The following is a 24,331-nucleotide window of genomic DNA, read 5'->3' on the forward strand; positions in this document are numbered from 1 at the left end:
CCAAATAAAAATCATGTTTAATTGAACACCTTCAATTGAACTCATCTTCAAAGAAGCCCTCTCATTTCTTCTCTCTCATTCACAAAACCACTGGAGAAATGCCAGCTAGTTGAACAAAATGTTCTTTAATTACTGAAACAAAACCTATATAGCAAAGAGCATTTCTCTGTTGGTGCACAGGATGACTGCTTCTTCCCAGAGGAAAGCACAGTTGCTGGAACGATCTCTAAACATGTGTAGTATGTGCACAGAAAGCAGTTGGGCACTTGATAATTTTTGAAGCAGTGCATATCTAATATTACACAAAACAGTAAAAATAACACAAACAGATCCGCAAATAGATTATTCATCCCCTCATGCCTGCTCAATTATATCAAAATTGAACTGCTTCAATGCCACTTTCCGACAAATCCACACTCCTCAATAATCTGCAAATCAATCTATATGTTTAAAGCACAGTGACTGAGCTGCTACAGACCTCTGCAGATGGCAATTACTAAGATTAACTGCTGCTCCAAATTCAAAATGCCTTTATGCTTTTTACCCAAAACTGCCTGATCCTGATTTTTGAAACCGTAACCTCTAGTTTTGAATTCTTCCGCTAGGGGAAACGTCCTCTCCAGAGCTACCTGTTTTGCCCTTGAAGGATTTTGTACATTTCTGTTAAGATTATTCTCGATTACTCTGAACTGGAGAGAAAGCAGGCCCAACATACTCAGATCTCTCTTCCTGTGACAAGGCAAACATCCCATGAACCAGAATGGTGAAATTTCACTGTTCTATAACAAGCATATTCTTTTTCAAGGAAGAAAATCAAAATAGCACATAATCCGGATGTGGTCCCACTTTGTTCCTATTTATTTCAGCTGAACACTATACTTGTATGCAAATCCTCCAGCAATTGAGACAGATGTAAAACTTGTCTTCCTGATTGCTCACTGGAAATTTCACACGTAGGTACAAAGTTTAAAGTAAATTTATTTTCAAAGTGCGTACGTGACCATATAGTACTCTGAGATTCATTTCCTTGCAGGCACTTACAGGAAAATAAAGAAATAGAATGGAACTTTTGAAAAACTGTTCATAGGCTGACGGACAACCAACCAATGTGCAAAAGATGACAAATTGTGCAGATATTGCTTTAAAAAGGTAAATAAACAATACTGAGAACTTGAATCACAGAGTCCCTGAAAGTGAGTCTATAGGTTGTGGAGTCAGTTCAGAACTGAGATGAGTGACATTATTCATGCTGATTCAAGAGTCTGATGTTTGTAGGGTAATAACTGTTCCTGAACCTGGTGGTGTGGGAGGCCCCTGTACCTCCTGCTCCATGGTAGTACGTGAGAAAAGAGCATGGCCTGGATGGTGCGGGTCCTCGACGATGGATGCTGTTTAACTCCTTGTAAATGTGCTCAATGATGGGAAGGGCTTTGCCTGTGATGGACTGAGATGTATCCACCACCTTTTGTCCACTCCTGTGCATTGGTGTTACCATACCAGGCTGTGATTTTCAGCAATTTATTTCCAATGACATCCAGGTCCTTTTGAATATCAACATTTCATACCCTTTATTTACTCGAGGTATTCAGCATTTATTCCCCTTTAAAAGTGTCTAACTTGACACCCGTCCACATTATGTCTCATCTTTTATGTTGTTGCAAACACACTGAGCTCAACTCAGTACCCATAATGCACCTTTTCATCTGCATCATTCCTCATGTCCTGATTTATCTATGTCATCTGAACAACCGGTAAAGGAATATTTGATTTCCTCAGCATTCTGTGAGTTTATTTTTCAAATAATTTCAACCAAAACGTCAAAATCACTGTAGTACCCCACAACTCCAGATCAATTATTTTGTAAACAAACCAGTTATTCTTACGTTTTCGCACAATGCTTAAAATATATTATTCTCCATCTTGAATATCCAGATGAGTGAGCCTACATTGTCCATATGGATAGAAAAGTTCAAAGACTGATTTACTCTCAGGTAGAATTTTCATCTACTCTCTGCTGAACAGCTGACCAGCTACTTTTTTTTTAAAAAAAGACTTCAACTTTTGGTTTTTAACATAGTAGTTATGGGTAAGCCATCCCCACATCCACCCTGTTAAGAACATCATGAATTGCAGCTGCTTCATTTATTCCTTAACCAGGAGAAAACTGGCTCAGTCAACTTAACCTTTCCATATACTGTACAACAGATCTGCCACTCCTGGAATCAATATGGTGACCACTTATTACGGTCCTTCCACTGCAAGAACTCCTTACAGAGGAACATCAGGCTTCCAAGCTTTTGATTCACTGGGATACAAAATAATTCTTGATATGTATTTTATATGTCTTTACACATGTACTTAAATTCTCCAGAACAAGACCAATAGACTTATTTGTTCTCCTAATCACCTGCTTTTCTTGCATACCAACTGCCTCATAGATTCTGTAAACATACAAATATTCTTAAGCACTGAAAAATCTTCCTCCTAAGCACAGAAGAACTTTCAATAAAAGTCAAAATACAGTATATCACCTGGAAAAATTAGCACAATGTTTGTATTTTAAATATATCCTTTTTTTTTAAACACTTTGCAACACACACAAAATGCTGGAGGAACTCAGCAGATCAGGCAGCATTTACAAGTCCTGATGAAGTGTCTCAGCCTGAAACGTCGACTGTTTACACCTGCTGAGTTCCTCCAATATTTTGTATGTGTTGCTTTAGATTTCCAAAATCAGCAGATTTTCTTGTGTTTATTCAAATATTTTGTTTCCTTTCTTAGTTTCAAGCAGAATGATGTGACCTACATTGCACTCTTTTGCAGCTATCAATACTTACATTTATTCAGAAGGAACGCAATTTTTGCACAACGACATCAATAACGTGCAGTGCCTCCACTTTCACCAGTATTCTCAGAGATCAAACCCTCTAATCACTCAAATTACCTCATCTATCTGTCCAAAGAAATACATCCATTTCTGGAAACACTAAGGTAGGAATGAGAATTTGAGAATCAATGTAACAGGTTTTAAACTTCTTTTTTCCCCAATGCAACAACGAGTACAAAAAATATAGCTTGAAAGTTGTAAGCAAAGTTTAAACAGGAACTTCATATGTAAATTTAGCTATTACTCAAAAAGGGAAAAAAAGAAAATTGCAAAATATCAGATAACCCATTTTCTGGAAAAAGGTCCAGTTTATGAAGGATATGGTAACAGGGACATATGAGAAATCCTGTGGTTAGGAAGTGCCAATACGGTTACGGAAATGTACAACCACACTTAGAAAACTGATTCTCTGCCCACAGATGATGCCCATCTTGCTGAAATCAAAGCTTAGCAATTACAACAGCAAATGAAGGATATTAAGGTGACAGCAACAGTCTAGATAAACTTCAAAAGAGAGAAATGTAGTGAAACTAAATCCAGAGCTCTCTGGATAACCAAAAGAAATGATAGTGCAATAGAAGAACCAGCATTTCACATATGCCAAGTTGCTAACACTAGTAAGAAACAGGCTGTTTATAAGAAGCTCAAGGAACAAGCGAAGAAGGTAACAAAAGAGAAAGAGTAAATAGAAAATATTACAGACTGAAAGCAAAAATAAAGGGAAACATAAAAATATTCTACAGGAATATGAGCAGATAAACAACTGCAAAAAGAAGGGTAGGTTCAATCAAAAACTAAGAAGGAATCTAATTCTGATGGCAGAAGACTTCCTGATATACTGAATGAGTATTTTCCTTCAATGAAGACATAAACATGGAACATAGAACATAGTACAACACAGCACAAGAACAGGCCTGTTGACCAACAATGCCATGCTAAACCAAACACAATAGTAATCAACTGGCCAACTAAACTAATCCCTTATGTCTACACAATGTCCATATCCTTCCATTTCCTCAGTTATTTGTGTAGGCTAGGAAAAAAGGAAATAACGAGCAAGGCTAACTGTATTTAAGAGTGGATAAACACTGAAGATAAGACATTTATTAAAAAAAGGTAGGAAATTGCTAGGAAAAATGGTTGAAGCCTGGAGACTGGATAATTCCTAATTTTACACTGTTGCTCAAGAACTTAGGGAAAATCTAGTAGCTACAAACTTGTTGGTTCAACTTCGGCAGTTGCAGTTAACGTGGTAAATGTTAACTTCTAAAAACCTCTTTATAAAATACCAGATAACAGATTAATAGATACCAGATGAATACTAAGGTTGAAGACCATGAAAGGCAAGTTATTTTCACAGAATGGGTAGAAAACTGGCAACAGAAAACAGAATAGTCTTGAAAAGATGGTGATTTTTTTTCCCCAGATAGGAAGAAGTAGTTCAATATCTGAAAGATCAAAGTAAATTTATTATGAAGGTACACATACAGTATGTCACTTTATCCAAACTTGAGATTCATTTTCTGGAGAGCATACTCATTAAATCAAAAATAACCATAATGGAATCAATGAAAGATTCAACCAGTGTGCAAAAGACGACAAACTGTGCAAACACCAAAAGAAAGAAACGACATAAATAAATAAGCATAAATATCGAGAACATGAGATGAAGAGTCCAAAGACTGTGGGATCATTTTAGTAATGTGGCAAATAAAATTGAGTGAAGTTATCCCTTTTAGTAAAATAACCATATTACTTGGTCTTCAATAAACAGGTCACAAGTACAACATATACAGTTTACAGAAGTTGAGAGGTATAGTGGATTGTTTTGTAACAGATTTAATAAACAGGCTGAAAGAATAGCCAGATTAAATATAACAAACTGTGCAATGTAGGTGTTATTTATTTATCTTTATGGAAAAAAAGAGGCAATGTAAACTAGACTGCAAAATTTTAAAGGAACCAAAGACAAATGGATTTAATAGGTACAAATAGGATTGCTTTCCAGTGAAGGTCGGGTTGGTTTAAAAAAAACCACAATATTTGCCATCCCAACTGGAGCAAAGAGATTAAGATAAACGTTAATAAGATTAATGTTTTATGGCCAACAGGATTACTAGCTCTAATTCTAAGTGCAGGAAGTTTTTGGGTTTCAGGAGTAACTCAGCAAAGATTCACCATTCCTGACCTACTCTTGGAGTCACTGTGTTTTAAACAGCATGTTGATGGTGCAGATATAAGCAATTGTGTTCTTGTTGATTATAAAGGGTGTGTGGTACAATTCCGTTGGAGGAAATAAGAAACAGGTGGAAAGCCAGCAACATGACTACAATCAAGTAAATATCACATTCATCAGCTAGCTGTACCTTATCTAAAAATGGGAATTGCATCTGCATGACTTTCAACAAATTTGATCAAGCAAACAGTGACTGAATTGCAGATATTAAATAAAATTTTTGGTCATGCCAACAATGAATCTTTCATGTAGATATTTACTTCAAATATAATTGTAGTCATTTCAAGATGAATCTAGATATATACAGTAAATTTGGGCTTTTTTAAAAAATCTGAATTAATAGATATTAAGGCTTTAAAAAAGCATGAATTTGGAGTGACAGACTTGTATTTGGCCAAATTTATCACTTTCCCAGTAGACTGGTGAATAACATACATTTTACTGCTTTCATGTAGAGTCTTATCTTACCAGCTGAAAGTATTTTTTCTAAACATTAGTAACAGAGGGGCCCCTTTGTTACCAGGCACATTCGGCAGGGTCTACAAAGGAGCACTCAGTATAATAAGATTGCTGTCAGTCAGACCCTTCCAACTGAATAAAATTCAGCTGCCTCTGGTTGTCCAGACCAACTACGGTACATTAAGTACTGCTCTTTATTTTCAATACTAAAAAGTATAGTTAAAATGGTTAGGGACAAAACAAGTTTGCTACACAACACTAAAAAACAAAAACAAAGAGCAACAACAGATAAAAATATAATGTTAAACTGTTTATTGAGAATGTATTCAATTACCCTTTAAAGCAAGAAAGTTGAAAGTTGTATACTAACCTTGTCAAAACAAATTATTCCAATTTCTTAAAGGCTTCATAATCAGAATTATTCAAAATACACTCACGCACCCTTTGAATCAAGATACTTCACAAATTAATCTCTGCCATTACATCAAGGACAGATGCAACAGAGTTGAGTTACCATATGTAAATATGCAAGACAATGCCAGATACACATACTACTTAAGATTTCAATCTAAAATGATAGCGATTTAGGTCAGACTCCAAATAAAGGGAGCTAGACCTTATTTAAATTACAAATGTTAGATTTAAAATGTAAATTTATGAGTCAAGTTTATTTTAACAAGATTACAGAGAAGAAACATGGGGATGTCATGTCCAGATCTTAGTGGAAAACCCATTTCATATCTGATATTCACAAAAATCCCCTGAAATCTAAATTTGCAGACAATATTCAGCTTTGGAATCTCCCTGTCGCACTCCAGATACAATGCCTTGAAAAAGTATTCAGTCCCCAATCCTTTGTTCAGATAAATGAGTATCACAACCATAGATTTTGATTAATAGAACAAGAATTGTTATTTGTTAATCACATGCACCTTTTTTCAAAGCAGAGCCCCAAAGAAGGGAAAATTATAAAGAATGAAAAAAATTTTTTAAATCAAGAAATGAAAGTTCAAAAGTATTCATCCCCCTTTGCTCAGTACTTAGTTGAACCACCTCTTGCAGCTATTACAGTCAGTAGTCTTTTTGGATAAGTCTCTATTAGCTTTGCATAATCTGATGGAGCAAGATTTGGACATTCCTCCTCGCAAGATTGCTCAAGCTGTGCCAGTTTTGTCGGGGAGCAGCAGTGGACGGCAATCTTGAGGTCTTGCCAGAGATGTTCAGTTGGCTTCAGGTCAGGACTCTGACTGGGCCACTCAAGGACATCAATTTTCTTCATGGTTGTTCTGGAAATGTGCTTTGGGTTGTTGTCCTGCTGGAAGATGGACTTCCTCCTAGGTTTAAACTTTCTGGCTGAGGCTAGAAAGTTTTTAAATGTAGACTTTCTCTGTATTTAGCAAAATACATCTTCCCATCAACCCTGACCAGATTTCTAGTCCCTGCTGCTGAAAAGCATCCATATAGCATGATGCTAACTCCACTGTACTTCACAGCAGGGATAGTGTTACTTTTTGTGCAATACCTTAGAGATCATGCAGCCATTAACCTCATCTCTAGTTACAGCCACTGACTTGTGCAGCTCACTCAGAGTGACTGCTGGTGTCACAGTAGCCTCTCTTAGAAGCGCCATTCTTCGACCACAACTAAGATTTTACACGTGTGTCGCATCTACGCCATAGGTAATGCGTACCCTACACCATACCTATGCCGTGGCCTACGCCGTAGGGTGACGTGCACCTCTCCAGAAAAATTACTCATGCGTCGCAGCCCACAACAACTGTGATTGGTCTGCTTGGTAGCATTGCATTTGCTCCGACGCATTTCCAGTTGCTTCTTCTCCACCACGTTTGTAGGCTGTGCGTACACTGACATGAAATAGATAACCAAATTGTCAAAACTACCTGCCAACATGCGAAAATGTTTGAAATGCATTTCCTCGTCCATGTCTCTCACGAAGAAACTCAACACAGTGGCATGGAAACCCCACAGTCAACTATCATTTTGGCACACACCAACACTTGCTCACTGCAGTGTAGAGCGACAGAGAAGTGAAAATCAGGGTTATGGCGTAGGCTGCAGCATAGCCCATACGCACAAGTATAAATCAGCCTTAAGTTTAGAGGGGTGGCCTGACCTAAGCAATGTGGCTATGGTTTCATACTTTTCCACTTTTTCCACAAAGGACTGCACTGAGCTCCAAGGTATATTCAGTGCCTCGAGATGGTCTTGTAACCTTCCCCAGATTTGAGCTCCCCTATTATCATTTCCCTGATTTGTCTTGAATGTTCTTTTGGCATCATTTTGATTTGGTCTGTTGAAAATCTACCATACTGTTGGACCTTACAGAGAAAGTGGGTATTTATTCTTATGAATTCATTGTAAACAGGTGATCCTCCAATTTCCTACATCAACTAATTGGTGCGCAACGTAAAATACAGTATTACACATGAGGAATATTAGAGTAGTAATTACAAAGGGGATGAATACTTTTTCCAGCCTCAATTTTGGTTTTTAATTTTCAGTAAATTGTTGACAGGTTTTGGATTTTTTCTTTTGATTTGACAAGGTGCACAATGTTTTGTAGATTAGCACAAAAATCCCTGCTTCAATGTATCTTAATTTTAGAAAATGAGATGGTAAAATGTGAAAATAGTTGTAGGGGTTGAATACTTCAAGGCAGGAAAATTTAATTCTTTAAGAAATGCAAATTGGCAACCTGCGCTGAGATGACAAAGAAATTTTTAATAGATTTATGTTCCTAAATAACGTACAATCTTCTTCCCTCTTTTTTTCCCATTTCCCACTCTGGTTACCCTCACACCCCTTCTCTTCTCCTTCCCAGCCCATCACTTCCATCTGGTTCCCCTCCTCCTTCGCTTTCTTCACTGTCATCTCCTATCAGATTCTTCGCACATCACTGATTCAAATGTTTGCAATTGACAATTCAATAACCAGGCCATGGATCATTGAAGTACTCATAATTCGAAATGTTGTTCAGAACAGCTTATTAAAATGTCCCATTTTTATGTGGGTATTTGGCATCACGTTTGAAGGCATGCACAAAATTTAAATCTATTCAATTTAAACAAGTCAGTCAGAAAATCATCCACCAATAAAATCATTATCTTCACAGAGTCCATTTTTGGCTCATTACTGAAACTCATCTCTTGTAAAGACGTCTGTCTGCTCTTTGGCCTGAAATGAAATAAAACCCCCATTGTCCTATTCGCCTGGGCTCTTAGACAAAGGCACAGTTTCTGCAGGGTGTTCGTGAATGACAGCCAACTTTACCCTTTTCGCTCCCATAACTAGTGCTCCTTGGCAAATACCGGAAAGCTCAGTATTTATTCATGACTCAGGTTTTGAACAGTTAGAAGTTGTTACACACTTTACTCTTTTTGAGGGAAAATGAATGTGCTGTGGAAAAAATAAGGTGGCACTTCTTTATTGAGATGCATGACACATTTATTTCATGGAGAGGCTTCAAACAAGGATGGAGTCCTCTCCAATTCCAAAGTAAAAGCATTATCTTCTTGAGGTGGTTCTAAATTTGGAAAGATTAATGTGATATTGGCATAATTTTCATTGTTTTAAAAGCTGAATATACCCTAGACAGTTACAATTTCACTGAGTAATATTTAATGTTAAACTGATATGGTAAATGAAAACATAATGCTACTTTTGTACAGTGTTTTATATTCACAACTAAAAACACTCCTTTCCTTCCCAATCTCCATCATACTTAATTGTCTTTGTCAAAAATATCCTTAATGCATTCAAAGTTTCCATGTCCCTCTGAAAGAGATTCAAAGAATGACAACATCCTATTTAAAGAGATATCTGTTCATCCTATATGCCCACAAACTGTTACAATTTAATGATTATGTCCCACATTCTCAGTTCTCCAGCCTGAACACACAACCTTTCAGCATCCATCCAGTTAAACTCTTGTTTTTCTCAATTCCACCAACACCATTTTTGCACTACATCCCAATCACACAATCAATCTAGAAAACTGCTGAAGGAGGTACAGCCTTCCTTCAGGACAGAAATCCAGTCTCTGAGCTACTACAGATGTTTGTCCAAAGCCCGGTGCAAGTGCTTTGTGACATGTTTACATTTGCCCTCCAATTCACTTGCTCTCGAAGCCAACAAATCATTGGCCTTCAAACTACCCATCAACCTGTATGTTAGCTTTCTGCAATTGTGTACTAGCACAAGATCCCAGCACTAATTTCCTTGTTTCCCCAACCAATAAACTATCTGCTTCCTCCCCTCATTAACTGCATTATTTCCTCATACCGTTCAGCCAGTCTCTGTTTAAATGTAATCAGCAACCACAAAAATACATTTTAAAAATTTCTTTTGTATTCTTTCTAAGCAATGACGTCAGTCTTACCACATCTGTGCCTATTCATCCATTCGTGGCCTAATTGGTATTTCACGCTGTACACTAGTGCTTAATTCTTCCATCGATAAACAGAAGTATTCAGTGTGCCTCATCATCCCCTAGCTCGATCTTCAATAAGCATGATAGCTATCCTCTTTTACACTTCCCAAATTCCATCAAGGCGATCTTAACATTTCTCGGAGATGGGTGGCAGGGTGTCAAGAAATGCAGGTTGAAAAAAATATAATATTTTCTCCCTCATTATTTTCCTAAGCAAATTTTTATTCCTCTTCCCAGAATTTTTGTTCGTGAATTGTGAATTCCCAATTGTGAATTTCTGTTCAGCAAACTGCCATAAGCTGTACTTACATTGCTTTACAGCATATCCCATGGTAATCGTAGTCTGACTGATTCAACCAAGCAATGAGAACCTTTTGATTAGAATGATGTTTATTTGGTGGTCTGGTTAAACCGGGGGTAATATCAGATCATGTGCATACTTAAATCACATGTATTTTGTCATTGACTTTATTCTCTCAGCTTCAATAAACCATTTAATTCGACTGTCAAACTTCAATACGTGTATTGAGCCTAAACTGGCACATGGTTGAAATAGTTTTCCTGTTACAAATCGAACTTGTATTACGTTCATTCATAAGTATCCTCTCCAAATTCTTCACAATAAATTTTAAGATTCAAGTTAACAGCCCTGATGACTTTTCCCAGTGAATTTATGTCCTTCCATCTAATTAAACAGTTGCCAATAAGCAAGTGAACTTGGACTGAGAAAAGGGGGCATTTTTTATTATTGAATATCAATTGCACATCCAGTGTCAAACAGTGAAGCTTTACATTCAAATCACAAGACATTCAGCAGATGCTGAAAATCTTGAGAAAACATACAAAATGCTGGAGGAAATCAGCTCAGGCAACATCAATAGGAAGGAATAGAGACTCAACGTTTTGAGCCATGACCCTTCATCAAGATCATAAAGGGAGAAGAAGTCAAAAATAAGATTAGGGAGGGGACGGAAAACAAGCTGGTAGGTGATACGCGAGGTCAGGTGTGGGGGGAAGGGGTGAAGAAATTAGCAGAGAGGGGATAGCTGGGACAGGTAAAGGGCTGAAGGAGGAATCTGATAGTAAATAACAATGGACCATGGAAGAAAGGTAAGGAGAAACCAAAGGGAGGTGCTGGGCAGATGAGAAGAGGGGATCAGAGGGTAACATGAAATTATGAATAGAAAAATAGGAAGGAAGGGGAATCAGTTAGAAGTCAGAGAAAGCCATGTTTATGTCATTAGGTTGGAGGCTACCCAGATGGAAGTTGAGGTGATGCTTCTTCAACCTGAGCGTGGTTGCTTCAGGACAGTAGAGCAGGCCCAAAACAAGACGTGTCAAAAACTGAAATTAACATAGGAATTTGAATTGAAATGGGCAGCCGCAGGGAGATTCTGCCTGTTTACAGCGGACAGAGTGAAGGAGGTCGACAAAGCAGTACCACCATTGAGTTGGTAGAGGAAGCCGCTTCGGGAACAGAGGATGGAATAGATGGCCCCAATGTCATTGTTTATTCTGCTTCATAGATGCTGATTGACTTGCTGAGTTACTCCAGCATTTTGTGCATTACTCATCTTAACATCCAAGAGTGATTCTTCTGTGCCAGACTGGGTCTGCTGCCTGTTCCCATCACCTACTGTAGTTGGGTTACGTGCTGGAATCCAGCTAAGGGATCAACATGCCAGGTGGGCCTCTGGCATGAGCCCAAACACCAAGACAACCTGTGACAGGCACTGCCAGCATGTTGAAGCTCTGCTAGCTAAGGAATTATTTGTTTTAAAATATGACTGACTTGTGGCTGCTCCAAAAGCAATTCAGAAATCAACAGAATTAACCACCAAAAAGGACAATAAAGAACTTAGAACTGGTTGTTTTCCTGTTCCATCGATATCACTGGGATTTCTTGCCTAACGACATCATGGGCATCCCTTCACCATAAAATAAGTGCACATTCAAGATGTCAACTGATCTCAAGAGCAATTAGTGATGGGCCATAAATTAACAGCTGCCACATCATAACAAAATGGAAAAAGTTTAAATGTATGCATTGTTAATAAAATATTTCAACATTTTACAGTTTAGTTAAAATCAAAAATTGAAGTAAAAAGGAATGTTATTAAAACAATCAAAATAATTTAAAGAAACATTTTTTCCAAATTCACAGAGCTACTAACTCCAGTGAAATCACCAGAGGCTCAGATCCTTCCTTTAATGGAATAAATCCCTTTCAGACAGGGCTCTAAAGGAGCGGAGTTACAGATCAAACTGACAGATTCAACATGCAGACCCCCGAGTTCTGATCGATAGAGACCCGGCCAAAGTCCACAATAACTATCATCTAAAACAGCTGAACAAAAGTGGCTCTGATCCGAACTGTTGCAAAAAGTCAGCATTCTGCTGCCTTTGCACATGAATGTTGAGCTATTTTGTATGAATACTGACCTGCTGAGCAAGAAAGGTTAACCAATGCACAACATCAAGTGCTCAGAGCAAACCTCTGCTGGGTATTTTATAGCAGCCAAAGGAAATAGGTTCTACATTTGAGAATGATGGGAACTCCCACAACCAACATATCTGATCAGCACTCTGCAGTCCTGCTATATCTTTTCATGAACAGTGGTGAACAACTTAACAGGTAATGACAGGAGTTAGCTCCAAAAAGTTGACTTCCATGGTGGGACTCATCATGCAAGCACCACACACAAGTAGAAACACTCCGAAATTATACTCACTGGGCATTGTCAAGTTATCCATTATTGTTGCACCCTCACAACATGGCAATCTTCAGGTAATTTGGTTCACACCACAATGCCAAATAATGGCTAAAAGCACTTGATACAACAAAGGCAATGAGATTTGATGGCATTCCTGCGACACAATTGACTTATTTTACAGAATTAGGAGCAATTCTAGTCAAGTTATTCTATTGCTGTTACATCACTGTCATCTAGTGAACAATGTACAAAATGGTTTCTCAACAGAAGGAGGACAAAACCAATCCATCTGGTTACTAACTAATCCTTCTATTCTCAAAGTAATGGAAAGTATCATCAACAATGCCATCAAGTGGCTCTGACTTAATAACCTTTTTAACAAAGCTCAGCCAGGTCACGCTAGGATGACTTCATCTGAGATCTCAGAGCAACCTTGAACCCAACATGAACCAAAGAACCAAATTGTTGACTTGAAGTAAAAAGTGAATATCCTTAAAAGCAAGGGAGTATTTGACAAGAGTCTGGCAACAAGAAGCAGTTTAAGCCAAAGAAAAAGAACTCAATGGCTGGGATCATGCCTTAAGGAAAATAGCCATGATAGTTGAACAGTAATCATCTCGCAAGTTTAGTCATAAATACAGAAATCTTCAGGTGCTTCATCAATCATCACCAGATCAGGTTAGAAGAGCATACATACATAGTGTTGCATTCCATTTTCAGCCCAAAAAATTAATCAGTGCTTGCCTGTATAAACATTAAGGCACTGGCTGATTTGTGCAAACAAAGCATTCCCACCACACAAGTACCAGATAATGATCACTTCAAAATGATGGAACCTAATCAACTGCACTAAATAGTCAATGACATTTAACATCTCTCAGCCCACAATCTTTATTACAGTGAAATAAGTGCCATTAAGCGGGTATTGAACTAATCCCAGTTGAATAAATGTGGTTGCAAGAACAGATAAATGATCATTACTCATCAATTTTCTCAGCTTCTGCATCCCCAAATACTTCCCACCATCTGCAATTCTAAAGTTAAGAGTATGCTTTCAATTTCCCACTCGGGATCAAAAAGGTACTTATTATTATTATGGTGGAATATTCCCCACAAATAATTATGAGGTGAATTCCTCAATGAAATTCCCTCAAAGCATACACCTTGTAAGAATGAATACTGACATGGGCAACCACATTAGTCATGTCTAAAATCTACAAGTATTAGAAGTACAGTCATGAAGTACCAAGAAGACCCTGTGACACACTAAATTTACGGAGTCCAACTAATACCTATCTGTAACTGAACAATAGTTAAGTAAATCTGAAGAAAAGTGTTCTGAACCTTTCACTTGCAGTTTGATAAACTGGCCAAACTGTCAATTAAATACATTTTAAAATCTGGGATAAGTACAATAGTTAAGAGCTCTGAATATTGCCTGTTTTACTACGGCAAAAAGCACCAATCATAAATGATGGGGAGAAGACATTTATAAAGAGGGCATGTTTAAAACAGCTTTTGATCATTACTCAATGTCACGGACTTGTACAGTTCAATTGGTTTGAGTCTGTCAATACTAAACAAAACTGCAGAGAGCTTACTAAAATGTGAAGTTAAAAAAGAAAGTCACAAAGAAAATGAACTAATTTTTAAAAATCACCATCTTTGCCACTTTACCAAATGTTCCTTTTATTCATTCAGCTGTAACACACACTTGCTGATGATAATGAATGATGCATGCTTTCCAAATAATTTTAGCCATCCAAAGCCTCACAATAGCAATCCTTCATTCAAGAACTGAGAGATCAGAATGTGTCTAATTTAAAAACTAGGTACAAAACAACTTATTACGTCATATCACGTTTGCCGCAGGATCAAATATTATTACTGAAGATTTCATATTGACCTTTTGCCATCTCAATCCTTGAATGCTGAACATTTGCATTATTGAAACCTATTCAGAAATGAGTAATAGGTTAAGTGCTGTTTGGGGAGAATATGAATTTCCTTTAACTGGAATTTAGAATTTCAAAGGGCTTTTACATACCAACCACATCCTTCAGTATCAAGGTTGGTAACATTTGGAAAACATAAACTACAACACTTGCAAAGAGCCTGCAGCAAACTTCAGAACTGTTTAAATTGCAACATCTCTATTAGAATTAAACCTCCCTGTAAAGAAAATAAGGATACATATTTGTTAAGGTTGGCAGAGTTTGTCATCATTCACTTAGAGGCAAAAGTATATTGGCCCATGGCCATGCTCTTAATTAATTTAAGAACTTCCTAAATAATATATGGTTAAGCTTTCAAACAAAAAAAAATCAATTGACATTTTAAACCAAGGAAACAAAGGGTAAAAATGGACCTATTCAACACTTCAGCAGAAAAGACAGAATGACAGTGAAATCAGAAGAATGATTGATTTGGATCTGAAGAATTTTTTGATGTATTAGATGAGATGAGGAGGACGACATCTGGTGTGTTTCTCATATAAATTTTTAGCAGAAGATATAAAGATCAAAAGAACATAACCTTGGAACGAGTATGGCGAAATTTCAAGGTGACCAAATTGCAGCTCTGATACTGAAATTGTTTTTTTTAAAACTACTACCTCTTCTCCTTCAAAAAAATACAGATTATAGACAGTTCAGGAATTGGAGGAATCTTGCATTTGCTGAAGAAAACAAAAAGCTGAAAGAAACACAATCAGTATTTTTAACCCTAATTTGAAAACAAGTATTAGCCAATTGTAAGTCACCAGATAAATTCAAACAGCTGTCATTTGCTGATTGAGTCCAAACAGAAATCAAGAAGCACATAGCCACAGGTTTTCTTGAACCAGCCCATTTCATGATACTGTAAATGCGTTTATCTCACTAAATCAAAAACCGCTGTTGTACTTTCTGACCAATTCTATGTTTGTTTTCTATTGTGATTGCACAATCACCAGTGACACTTTGCATTCTGGGCACATCACCTGTGTATATAAACTCATCTTAATTGCACTTGGGCAACATCCAATATGCCAAGTTTAAAAACTACTTTTGACTTCAATGCAGCATATATTCTAAATTAAGTCTTCCCTGTACTCCAATTTAAGAAATTTTGCAAGAGTAAACTTTCCCCTGCAGCTTTTGCACAAAATGCACACTGGAAGCAAAGCTCTGCCCTATCAATAACTTCATTTATACAAGTCAAATAAACGACACTTTCTAATTTTACATCCAGTTAGTCACGAGTTTCAGATCCAACACACTGCAAAGCACTAGACAAAATATCAGATGAAGAATGAAGATTAGTACCTGTACACAAAACTTCACTTTTAACCCACAGTAGGATTCAAATGCACACCAATATTTTGTACTTAAAATCCTCCATACCAAACTCTAAAATTTTTTCAGAGTTACAGATCCATTCATCAATGCCGTTCTCTCTCCGTCACACCAACTCCAGTGCTTGGACAAAGTTGTTAAGTAGCCTAATCTTGGGGATCTTAATACTTACAAAATGGTCCTGGCAATAAGTTAAAAAAAACACTCAGGAACAAAGAAGTCAAACCTGGAATAAAACCCCAGGAATTATTCAGCAATTCAGGGTGATCTTGACTGAACTTTTACCTTAGCACTTTTTAACTGACTCATTCTTCAATTCCCACAACCAGCCAGAATTCTCTTGGCCAGACAATTTCAGTAACTCATTACTCCAAAATAAAGGCATTTATAATCTCACTGGCTCATCGTTTTAAGACCGAGACTCTAGATATACTAGTTACAGGAATCATGAAGTCATGAAATCAACAACTAGCCTGTCAATCCCCGAGGATTTTAAACATTTCAATGGAATCATGTTTCAATCTCCTACCTCACAAAGTCACGATCTCATAATCCCAGAATCAATCTGCTAAACTATATTTCTACTACCACATGCATTTCCTATCTTTGGAAGTCGAGGCCGGTACACAATATTCCAGGTATTGTGCAACTAAGCTCTATACAATTGGAGCGAGCAACCCCTACACTTGCATTCCCATGCAGATCTGTCCCTCATGTCAAATCAGCCTTTCTGGGTCAGACCATCAAAGGTGGCTCCATTCTGAGCATTCATCAGATGTGCTCTAGTGTTAAAAAACATGGATAGAAATGTGTCCAATTATCACCGGCATATCCCTCTTCACAATGGCTAGTATCTACAGGAGACATTATCACTGAGAGAGTCCAGAGCAGGTTCACAAAAATGATTCATGAATGAAAGAGTTAACGTATGAGAAGCATTTGATGATTCCATACTTGTACTTGCTGGAGTGTAGAAGAATGAACTGGATCTCTTTAAAACCTATCAAATATTGAAAAACCTAGACAGAGTGGACATGGAGAGGATGTTTCCTATAGTGGGGGAGAATGGTACCACAGTGCACAGCCTCAGAACAGAGGGATATCTGCTTTGAACAGGAATGAGGAGGCATTTCTTCAGGCAGCAGGAGGTGAATCTGTGTAATTAATTGCCGTAAGTGGTTGTGGAGGCCAAGTCATTCAGTATATTTAAAGAGGAGGTTGATAGGTTTTTGATTAGTAAGGGTTTTATAGACTACAGGAAGGAATTGAGGGATAATAAATCAGCCATGATGGAATGATGGAACAGACTTGATGGGCCAATTGGCCTAATTCTGTTCCTTTGTTTTATGGTCTAAGACAGCATCCATAGAGCCCAACCATCCAGGCCAAGAAATCTTCTTGCCATGACCATCAAGCAGAAGGTACAGAAACCTTAAGTCCCAGACCTCTGGGATCAAGTACAGCTACTTCCCTTCAATCAGTTTGTTCTTGAGCAAAATCCTGATCACCACAGTTTAACAATACTATAAGCATATCAATCACTGCACTAAAATTGACCTTTTGTTCTAAATGTTGACTTTCTTATAAAATACAGGTATGATTTACATTTACTTTATGATTTTGATGTGAATGCTAATTATATGGTGCAATATGATGCTATTTCTGTGATGCACATGCAATAAATTTTACATTACACGTGTACATATGCACATATGACAATAAACTCAGCTTCAACAGTGCATATTGAATCATTCTCTGGCATCTGCTTTCAAGTTTTCAATGTAATTCAACAAAAGCAAAGTGGTTATAAAGAGACCCAACAATGTCACTGCTTGCAGTTCATGATCTTTCTCATTATTCCATGAGATAAATGAGCAGAATGAGGCCATTTGGCCCATTGATTCTGCTCTGCCATTTAATCATGACTGATCCTTCCCCCCACCTTCAACCCCACTCCCCAGCCTTCTCCCCATTAACCTTTGATGCCATGTCCAATCAAGAACATATCAAGCTCTGCCTTAAATACACCCAACAACCTGGCCTCCACAGCTGCGTGTGGTAATAAATTCAACAAATTCACCACCGTCTGATTAAAGAAATTTCTCCACAATGCTGTTTTAAAAGGACACCCCACTATCCTGAGTCTGTGCCCTCTTGTTCTAGACTTCCCCACCGTGGGAAACATCCTTTCCACATCGACTGTGTCTTGGCCTTTCAACATTCAAAAGGTTTCACAGAGATCCTTTCTTGTCTTTCTGAATTCCAGCAAGTACAAACCTAGAGCTATCAAATGTTCCTCATACGATAACCCTTTCATTCCCGAAACCATCTTTATGAACCTCCTCTGAACCCTCTCCAATGCCAGCACTTCTTTTCTCAGACGAGGAGCTCAAAACTATTCACAATATTCAAGATGAGGCCTCACCAGTGCGTTATAAAGCCTCAGCATCACATCCCTGCTCTTGTATTCTAGACCTCTTGAAATGAATGCTACAATTGCATTTGCCTTCCTCACCACCAAATCTACCTGCAAATTAACCTTTAGGGTTTTCTGCACAAGGATTCCCAAGTCCCTTTGCATCTCAGATTTTTGGATTTCCTCCCAGTTTAGAAAATACTCTGCATTTATTTCTACTACCAAAGTGCATTGCCATGCATTTTCCAACATAGTATTTCATTTCCCACTCTCTTGCTTACTCTCTTAACCTAAGTCCTTCTGCAGCCTACCTGTTTCCTCAACACTACCTGCCACTCCACCAATCTTCGTATCACCTGCAAACTTGGCAACAAAGCCATCTATTCCATTAACTAACATCAAAGTATCCCATCAAAGTATTCACCAGTTCATCAACAGAGAAATTCTGTATAGGAGATTAAGTGATCCATTTGAAAGATAGCTTATTTCATTGAACTCTCAGGCATACCTCAAACCACAAGTATACAAATAGTCATACCGTAAGTGGTTCATTTCCACAATCCAATCTTCACATACAAACCCCATGAATCAAATGAGCATCATTGAGCACCTGCTATATCACTGCCTAGAATTTTCCCATTTGCTGTATGACACAGAATATTCTGCAGATGCTGGAAATTAGAAATATAACAGAAAATACAGGAAGTACTCATCAGGTCAGGTAGATGCTTCCTGAACCCACATCTCCAGTTATTACCCTTCATCTATCCGGCTATTGAACCAGAGGGTATAACTTCACTCACTCAAACACTGAACTGTTCCCACAGCCTATGGATTCACTTTCAAGGACTCCATCTCATGTTCTCAACAGTTATTGCTTATTTATTTACTGTACAATGTGCCTTCTAAGCTGCATGGGTGAGTAGCTGTGCAGTAACTGAAATGCTCCCACACACTTAGCCTTTGTTGTCATGCAGCTGGAATTTAAAAACATAATGTTAATATAATTTTGAAATTATGCTAATATAATTTGAGATCTGTTAATGTAATTGTGAAATACCCTGTAATAATTAATAAATTTTCTAAATAAACATGCCACCTTTAATTTGAAACATTTTGGAGCTTCAATGTATTTACATTGCCAGTGTTTCAAGTTACAAAACTGTTGCAAATGGTAACAATAAACAAAAAATGGAAGTCGGTAGTGCTTAGCAATACCGTTTATTGAAGTGACAAAGTGAAAGATCTGCTGTCTGATGTGGATACTGCACCTTCAATATGTGTGTAATCACTGGGATAATAGATTTTTCGAAGATGGGTTAAGAGAATGTTAAGCTTTTGACCCTGCTGCTAATGCAAGCGCAGCCAATTTTGACTTGGGAAAAGAGAATGTTATTTGACTGACAAAAAAATACTCAGTTACTATTATAACTACAGTGAAAGCATCACCTCAAAAATATTGCAGCAATACTGTGATTTCAAATTTTTCATTTCTGAGAAAGTTAAGACTGGTTCAATTTAGACATTCACTGACGTAAAGTCATAGAAAACTACTGTAAAGGTACAGGCCCTTTGGCCCATCTAGTCTGTGCCGAACCATTTAAACTGCCTGGTCCCATCGACCTGCACCAGGAACATAGTCCTCCATTTACCTATCCAAACTTATCTTAAACAATGAAATCAAAATTGCATCCACCATTTGTGCAGGCAGCTCATTTCATATTCTCGTCACCCTCTACGTGAAGAAGTCTCCCCTCATGTTCCCCTTAAACATCTCACCTTTCACCCTTAACCCACGACCTCGTCCAAGTCCCACCTAACCTCAATTGGAAAAGGGCTGCTTGCATTTACCCTATCTATAACCCTCATAATTTCGTATACTTCTATCAAATGTACTTAATCCTTTGATTTATGAAGGCCAATGTGCCAAAAGCTTTCTTTACGATCTTATCTACCTGCGACACCACTTTCAATGAATTACAGACGTATTCCCAGATCTTTTTGTCCTACCATACGCTACATTGCCCTACCATTCACTGTGTAAGACCCACCCTGGTAACAACTCACACTTTTCTGCATGAAATTCCATCTGACATTTTTCAGCCCATTTTTCCAGCTGGTCCAGATATGTTGAACTATATGCTCAGAAACAAATAATTTGAAGAACTGTCAATTCTTGTTGACATCATTGGAACATTGCAAGGTTCCAGTGCTGACTATGAACATATTATGAATTCAATCAAACGTAAATCCAGAAACAGACCAGAATTAAACATTTGGATGATCTAATGAGGATTAAGATATGTCTTTCATCTGGATGCAAAATTCATCCAGACGGTGTTTATAGACAGCAGATTTGTAATAAAGATGAGAAAAGGTTTATGAAGCAAGATTTTCTTTGATGTACTGGATTTCATTATACCCTTCAATTAATAAATAAAAAAGTATGTGATTTTTCAATTTTCACTCTCAATATCCATATTACAAAAAAAAATTAAAGCATCATACAGTTTTCAGGCCAGGTAAAAAAATTCCTGTTCAGAGCAACAATTGGCTCAGGCAGCTTTAAAAAAAATTAGAGGGAACATTGTTTGTTTGTTTTATTTCTTTTTGCATTTCCAGTTTGTTGTATTTTGCACATTGGCTGTTTATTCATCTTCTTGTATCTGTTTTTTGATCAATTCTATTGTATTTCTTTGTATTTACTGCAAATGCCCACAAGAAAATGAATCCATGGTGACATACAGTAAGAACTTTGATCTGCCCTATATCCCCAAAATTACATGGTTAAGTGATCATAACATGCAAGTACTTTGATATTCAAGATATCCTCAAGTGCATCAAGTTATGTGCCAAGTTACTAATATGCAAGTGTGAAAGACAAGTTCTTGTACAACAAACTTTGCTGAAGTCACATGCCAACTTTGAGGCTTTTGCATCCTGAAGGATGCCAAGTGATCAGCTCAGGAAGGCTGGAGAGCTTTCTCAGTAATGATTGGTTTCTCCTCTGGAGCTTGGACTCCACACACATGCCACGTGCATCTCTTACTTGAGTGCATAGCTTCCAACTTCAAAAGCAGCAGGAACAGCCATTTGACTGTATCTAATCAAGAATCTCAACCTGTGTTTGATGAAATCAGAAAGTACACTTAGTCACTCAGCAACTGAGTGAGGTGTCACCCTACCCCTCCTCTCCCTCCCAAGGTTCTTAAAGCCTGCTAGGACAGCAGAAAGTCTTTAACACAAATCGCCATACTCAGCACTAGACCGACAATACCAAATGTTTCACTGTTCAAGATTTCAGGCACATTCGAATTTCAAATGATCCCACCAACAAATGCAAATTATTTGGTATTCACAAGCCCATTCTTCAAAACATCATCAATGAAGATACGAAAACAGAGAAAGTGGGCAGCCCATTTTCAGCCCGCTTTCTAAATTCAGTGAACCTTTCGGCACTGAAGCAGTACATCGATACAAAATAAATCAGTTAACATCTGTAGCTTAGCAATGGAGTGGTGCAAATCCCGCTCATCAGTCTAACCAATTATTGAAATCAAGATTAACAAAAGCCAAAGACCCCATTTTCAAGAAAAATACTGTACTTTATTACAACCTTTAGTGCGAAATGCTGTCTGGTGTAGTGGGTGGATGGCGAGCAACAAATGGGGAGAAAATCTTTGACTGGATGACTTCCACAACAATAACCAGAATCTAACCGAAACCTTAACCTAGCTCTACCTGACACATAATCACCATTTTCGATCTGACTTAGTCGATCTTGTCCGTTTGTTCAGAGATGTTATAAATAATGGCAGGTTGTTTCAGGTCCCATGGGACCGCTCGAGGGGCTTCCGCCAAATGCTCAGATGTTCAATCGGGAGAGGGCAAACTGATTTACTGAGCCTTTCCTCTTTCTCTCATTGTGTCTAGAAAACGGGATTTGACTTTACACAAACCATATGGCACACCTTTCAGCCCAAGAAGGCTTATCGGCAGCAAGCAAACCTTCTGCCTCAACAGGAAACCACCGAAACAGCAAACTTAATTACTGTCCCAAAAAAAAGGCTCGAATTAATTTCAGAATCCTGGACCAAGTAGAAACAAAAACATCAATGGGGCGGTTAAACCCGTTTTAAAATAAACTGGAAGCATTCTTGCATGATTCATGTTCAGTATTTTCTAAAAGAGGGGTTTACCCATCTCCGTGGACGTTTTATTGAGAAAAGCCACAAAGAGGAGCATTCATTATCACAATTATTTCAGTCTCCATAAATCCGATAGAACGATTCCCAGTATTGTGCGAGTTAACCAGGCAACTGGTGCACCACCGCGAATGTAAGATTAGTCAAACGAGAACTTCCACAAATTGCATTTTCGAAGCCCTTTAAACAGAATCGCTTAGTGTGAACCTTAGATCCAACAACGTGCACCTCGGCCCCAGAAGGGAAATCTGACTCGACACACAGTTTCAAATGACAACGAGTGCAGTATTTTCGGAGCTAACAGACTAGTGATCGAAAAAAAGAACCACAAAGCCCTTCCACGTGAAATTTAAACATTGCTAACATTGTGTTAATGCATCCAACGGGCTAACACGTCGATCTGAGAGAGTGATTTCACATCCCAGAAAGACAAAACAAACTACACAGAGACTCTAGCAGGGGAAAAAAAACTTACAGACTTCAGAAATTTCAAGGACCCCACGTAGTCCCTCTCTGTTTTTAAAATCTCATTCATCACACACACACGTAAGCGAAGCTGCCGATCGGTGTCTTTTCCACTCTCCACTCCATTTTCTTGGTGACTTTCTTCGTCCATGTTCCTGTGCTGTTAGAAGTAAACAAGTCAGTTCAAAGGCAAAACAAAAAAATACACGTGAAGATAAATTTCTATCACTTCACAACAGGCGGCTTCTTTAAAAGAGTTGAGAATCAATTTGGTTCGGATCCACTAGCATTTTGCTGGCTTCCCTATTCCGTTCTATCCGATAAAACGAGACTGAAGGGTTCGGTTTTACGGCTCCTTGGAGAAGTCACAACTCCGTTAGAAGACTCTTCGCAACGTGAAACGGATGACTTATAGCACATTTGTTCTCAAACTTCTGCCGAACTTACTTAAAGCTAGAGGAAGAAAGCCACCATAACACTGGCTGAGATAAAGAGAATGGGACTGAGTTACAAATTGCCAAAATCTGCAGCAAATGCTACCGTCCAGCAGGATTCCGCTTTTTGCCAATGAGACAACAGGCACATGCTCAGAAACCACGTAAAGGGACCGTCTCCAAAATCTCACTTAAACTCCGACAGCTCTGCCCACTGGGCGCCAAAAAGCAACTGTTAAAACCAAACCCGTTCACAACTAAAATGGTTACATTTTTGCCAATAACTTTTTTCATCATTACGAAGATTCAAGACAGTGGATCTCACCATGGCAAAGTTGAACTTTTGTTTAATTGCTAAACATGTCCAAAGTGCAATGTTGCCTGCTTGATGAAAAGCACAGAATTATTTGGCTTAAAAGAGTAATTTCGTTTTACAGTAATTATGTTAAAATACAACATTATACTGTTTGGAGATTTATTTTAAATAATAACTTGAATTCCTGAAAAATGCAAATATTTTTCAGTGACTCGTTTTTTAAATTGCAATCTTAGAGATGGTCCCTTACTTTTGGCCTTCGCGTTGTCTAGAATTCCGCTATTCTCTTTGACTGCAGCACAGTAATTTTATTAACGTGGAGGTATGTGTTAAGATAAATTGAAGAAATTTTACTTGCTTTCACAAGGGCGACCATTATTTACAGAAAGAAAATAAAAATACCAATTAACTAAT

The 24,331-nt window shown here is 37.9% G+C and overlaps 1 protein-coding gene across 1 annotated transcript in view; it reads right to left on the reverse strand.

The window, feature by feature from the left end:
• The window catches only part of prex1 (phosphatidylinositol-3,4,5-trisphosphate-dependent Rac exchange factor 1), a 197,201-nt gene extending 173,515 nt beyond the window's left edge, over nucleotides 1–23,686 (reverse strand). Inside the window, exons 1-2 of the mRNA XM_059980583.1 lie at nucleotides 23,615–23,686; nucleotides 23,178–23,327 (exon numbers count right to left, since the gene is read on the reverse strand). Of these exons, the coding sequence (XP_059836566.1) occupies nucleotides 23,178–23,318 (141 nt within the window). The 5' untranslated portion in view covers nucleotides 23,319–23,327; nucleotides 23,615–23,686. The remainder of the gene's footprint in view (nucleotides 1–23,177; nucleotides 23,328–23,614) is intronic.
• Between the last annotated feature and the right edge of the window lie 645 nt (nucleotides 23,687–24,331).

The sequence above is a fragment of the Hypanus sabinus genome, chromosome 9 (assembly GCF_030144855.1).
Source record: "Hypanus sabinus isolate sHypSab1 chromosome 9, sHypSab1.hap1, whole genome shotgun sequence".
NCBI classification, from domain to species: domain Eukaryota; kingdom Metazoa; phylum Chordata; class Chondrichthyes; order Myliobatiformes; family Dasyatidae; genus Hypanus; species Hypanus sabinus.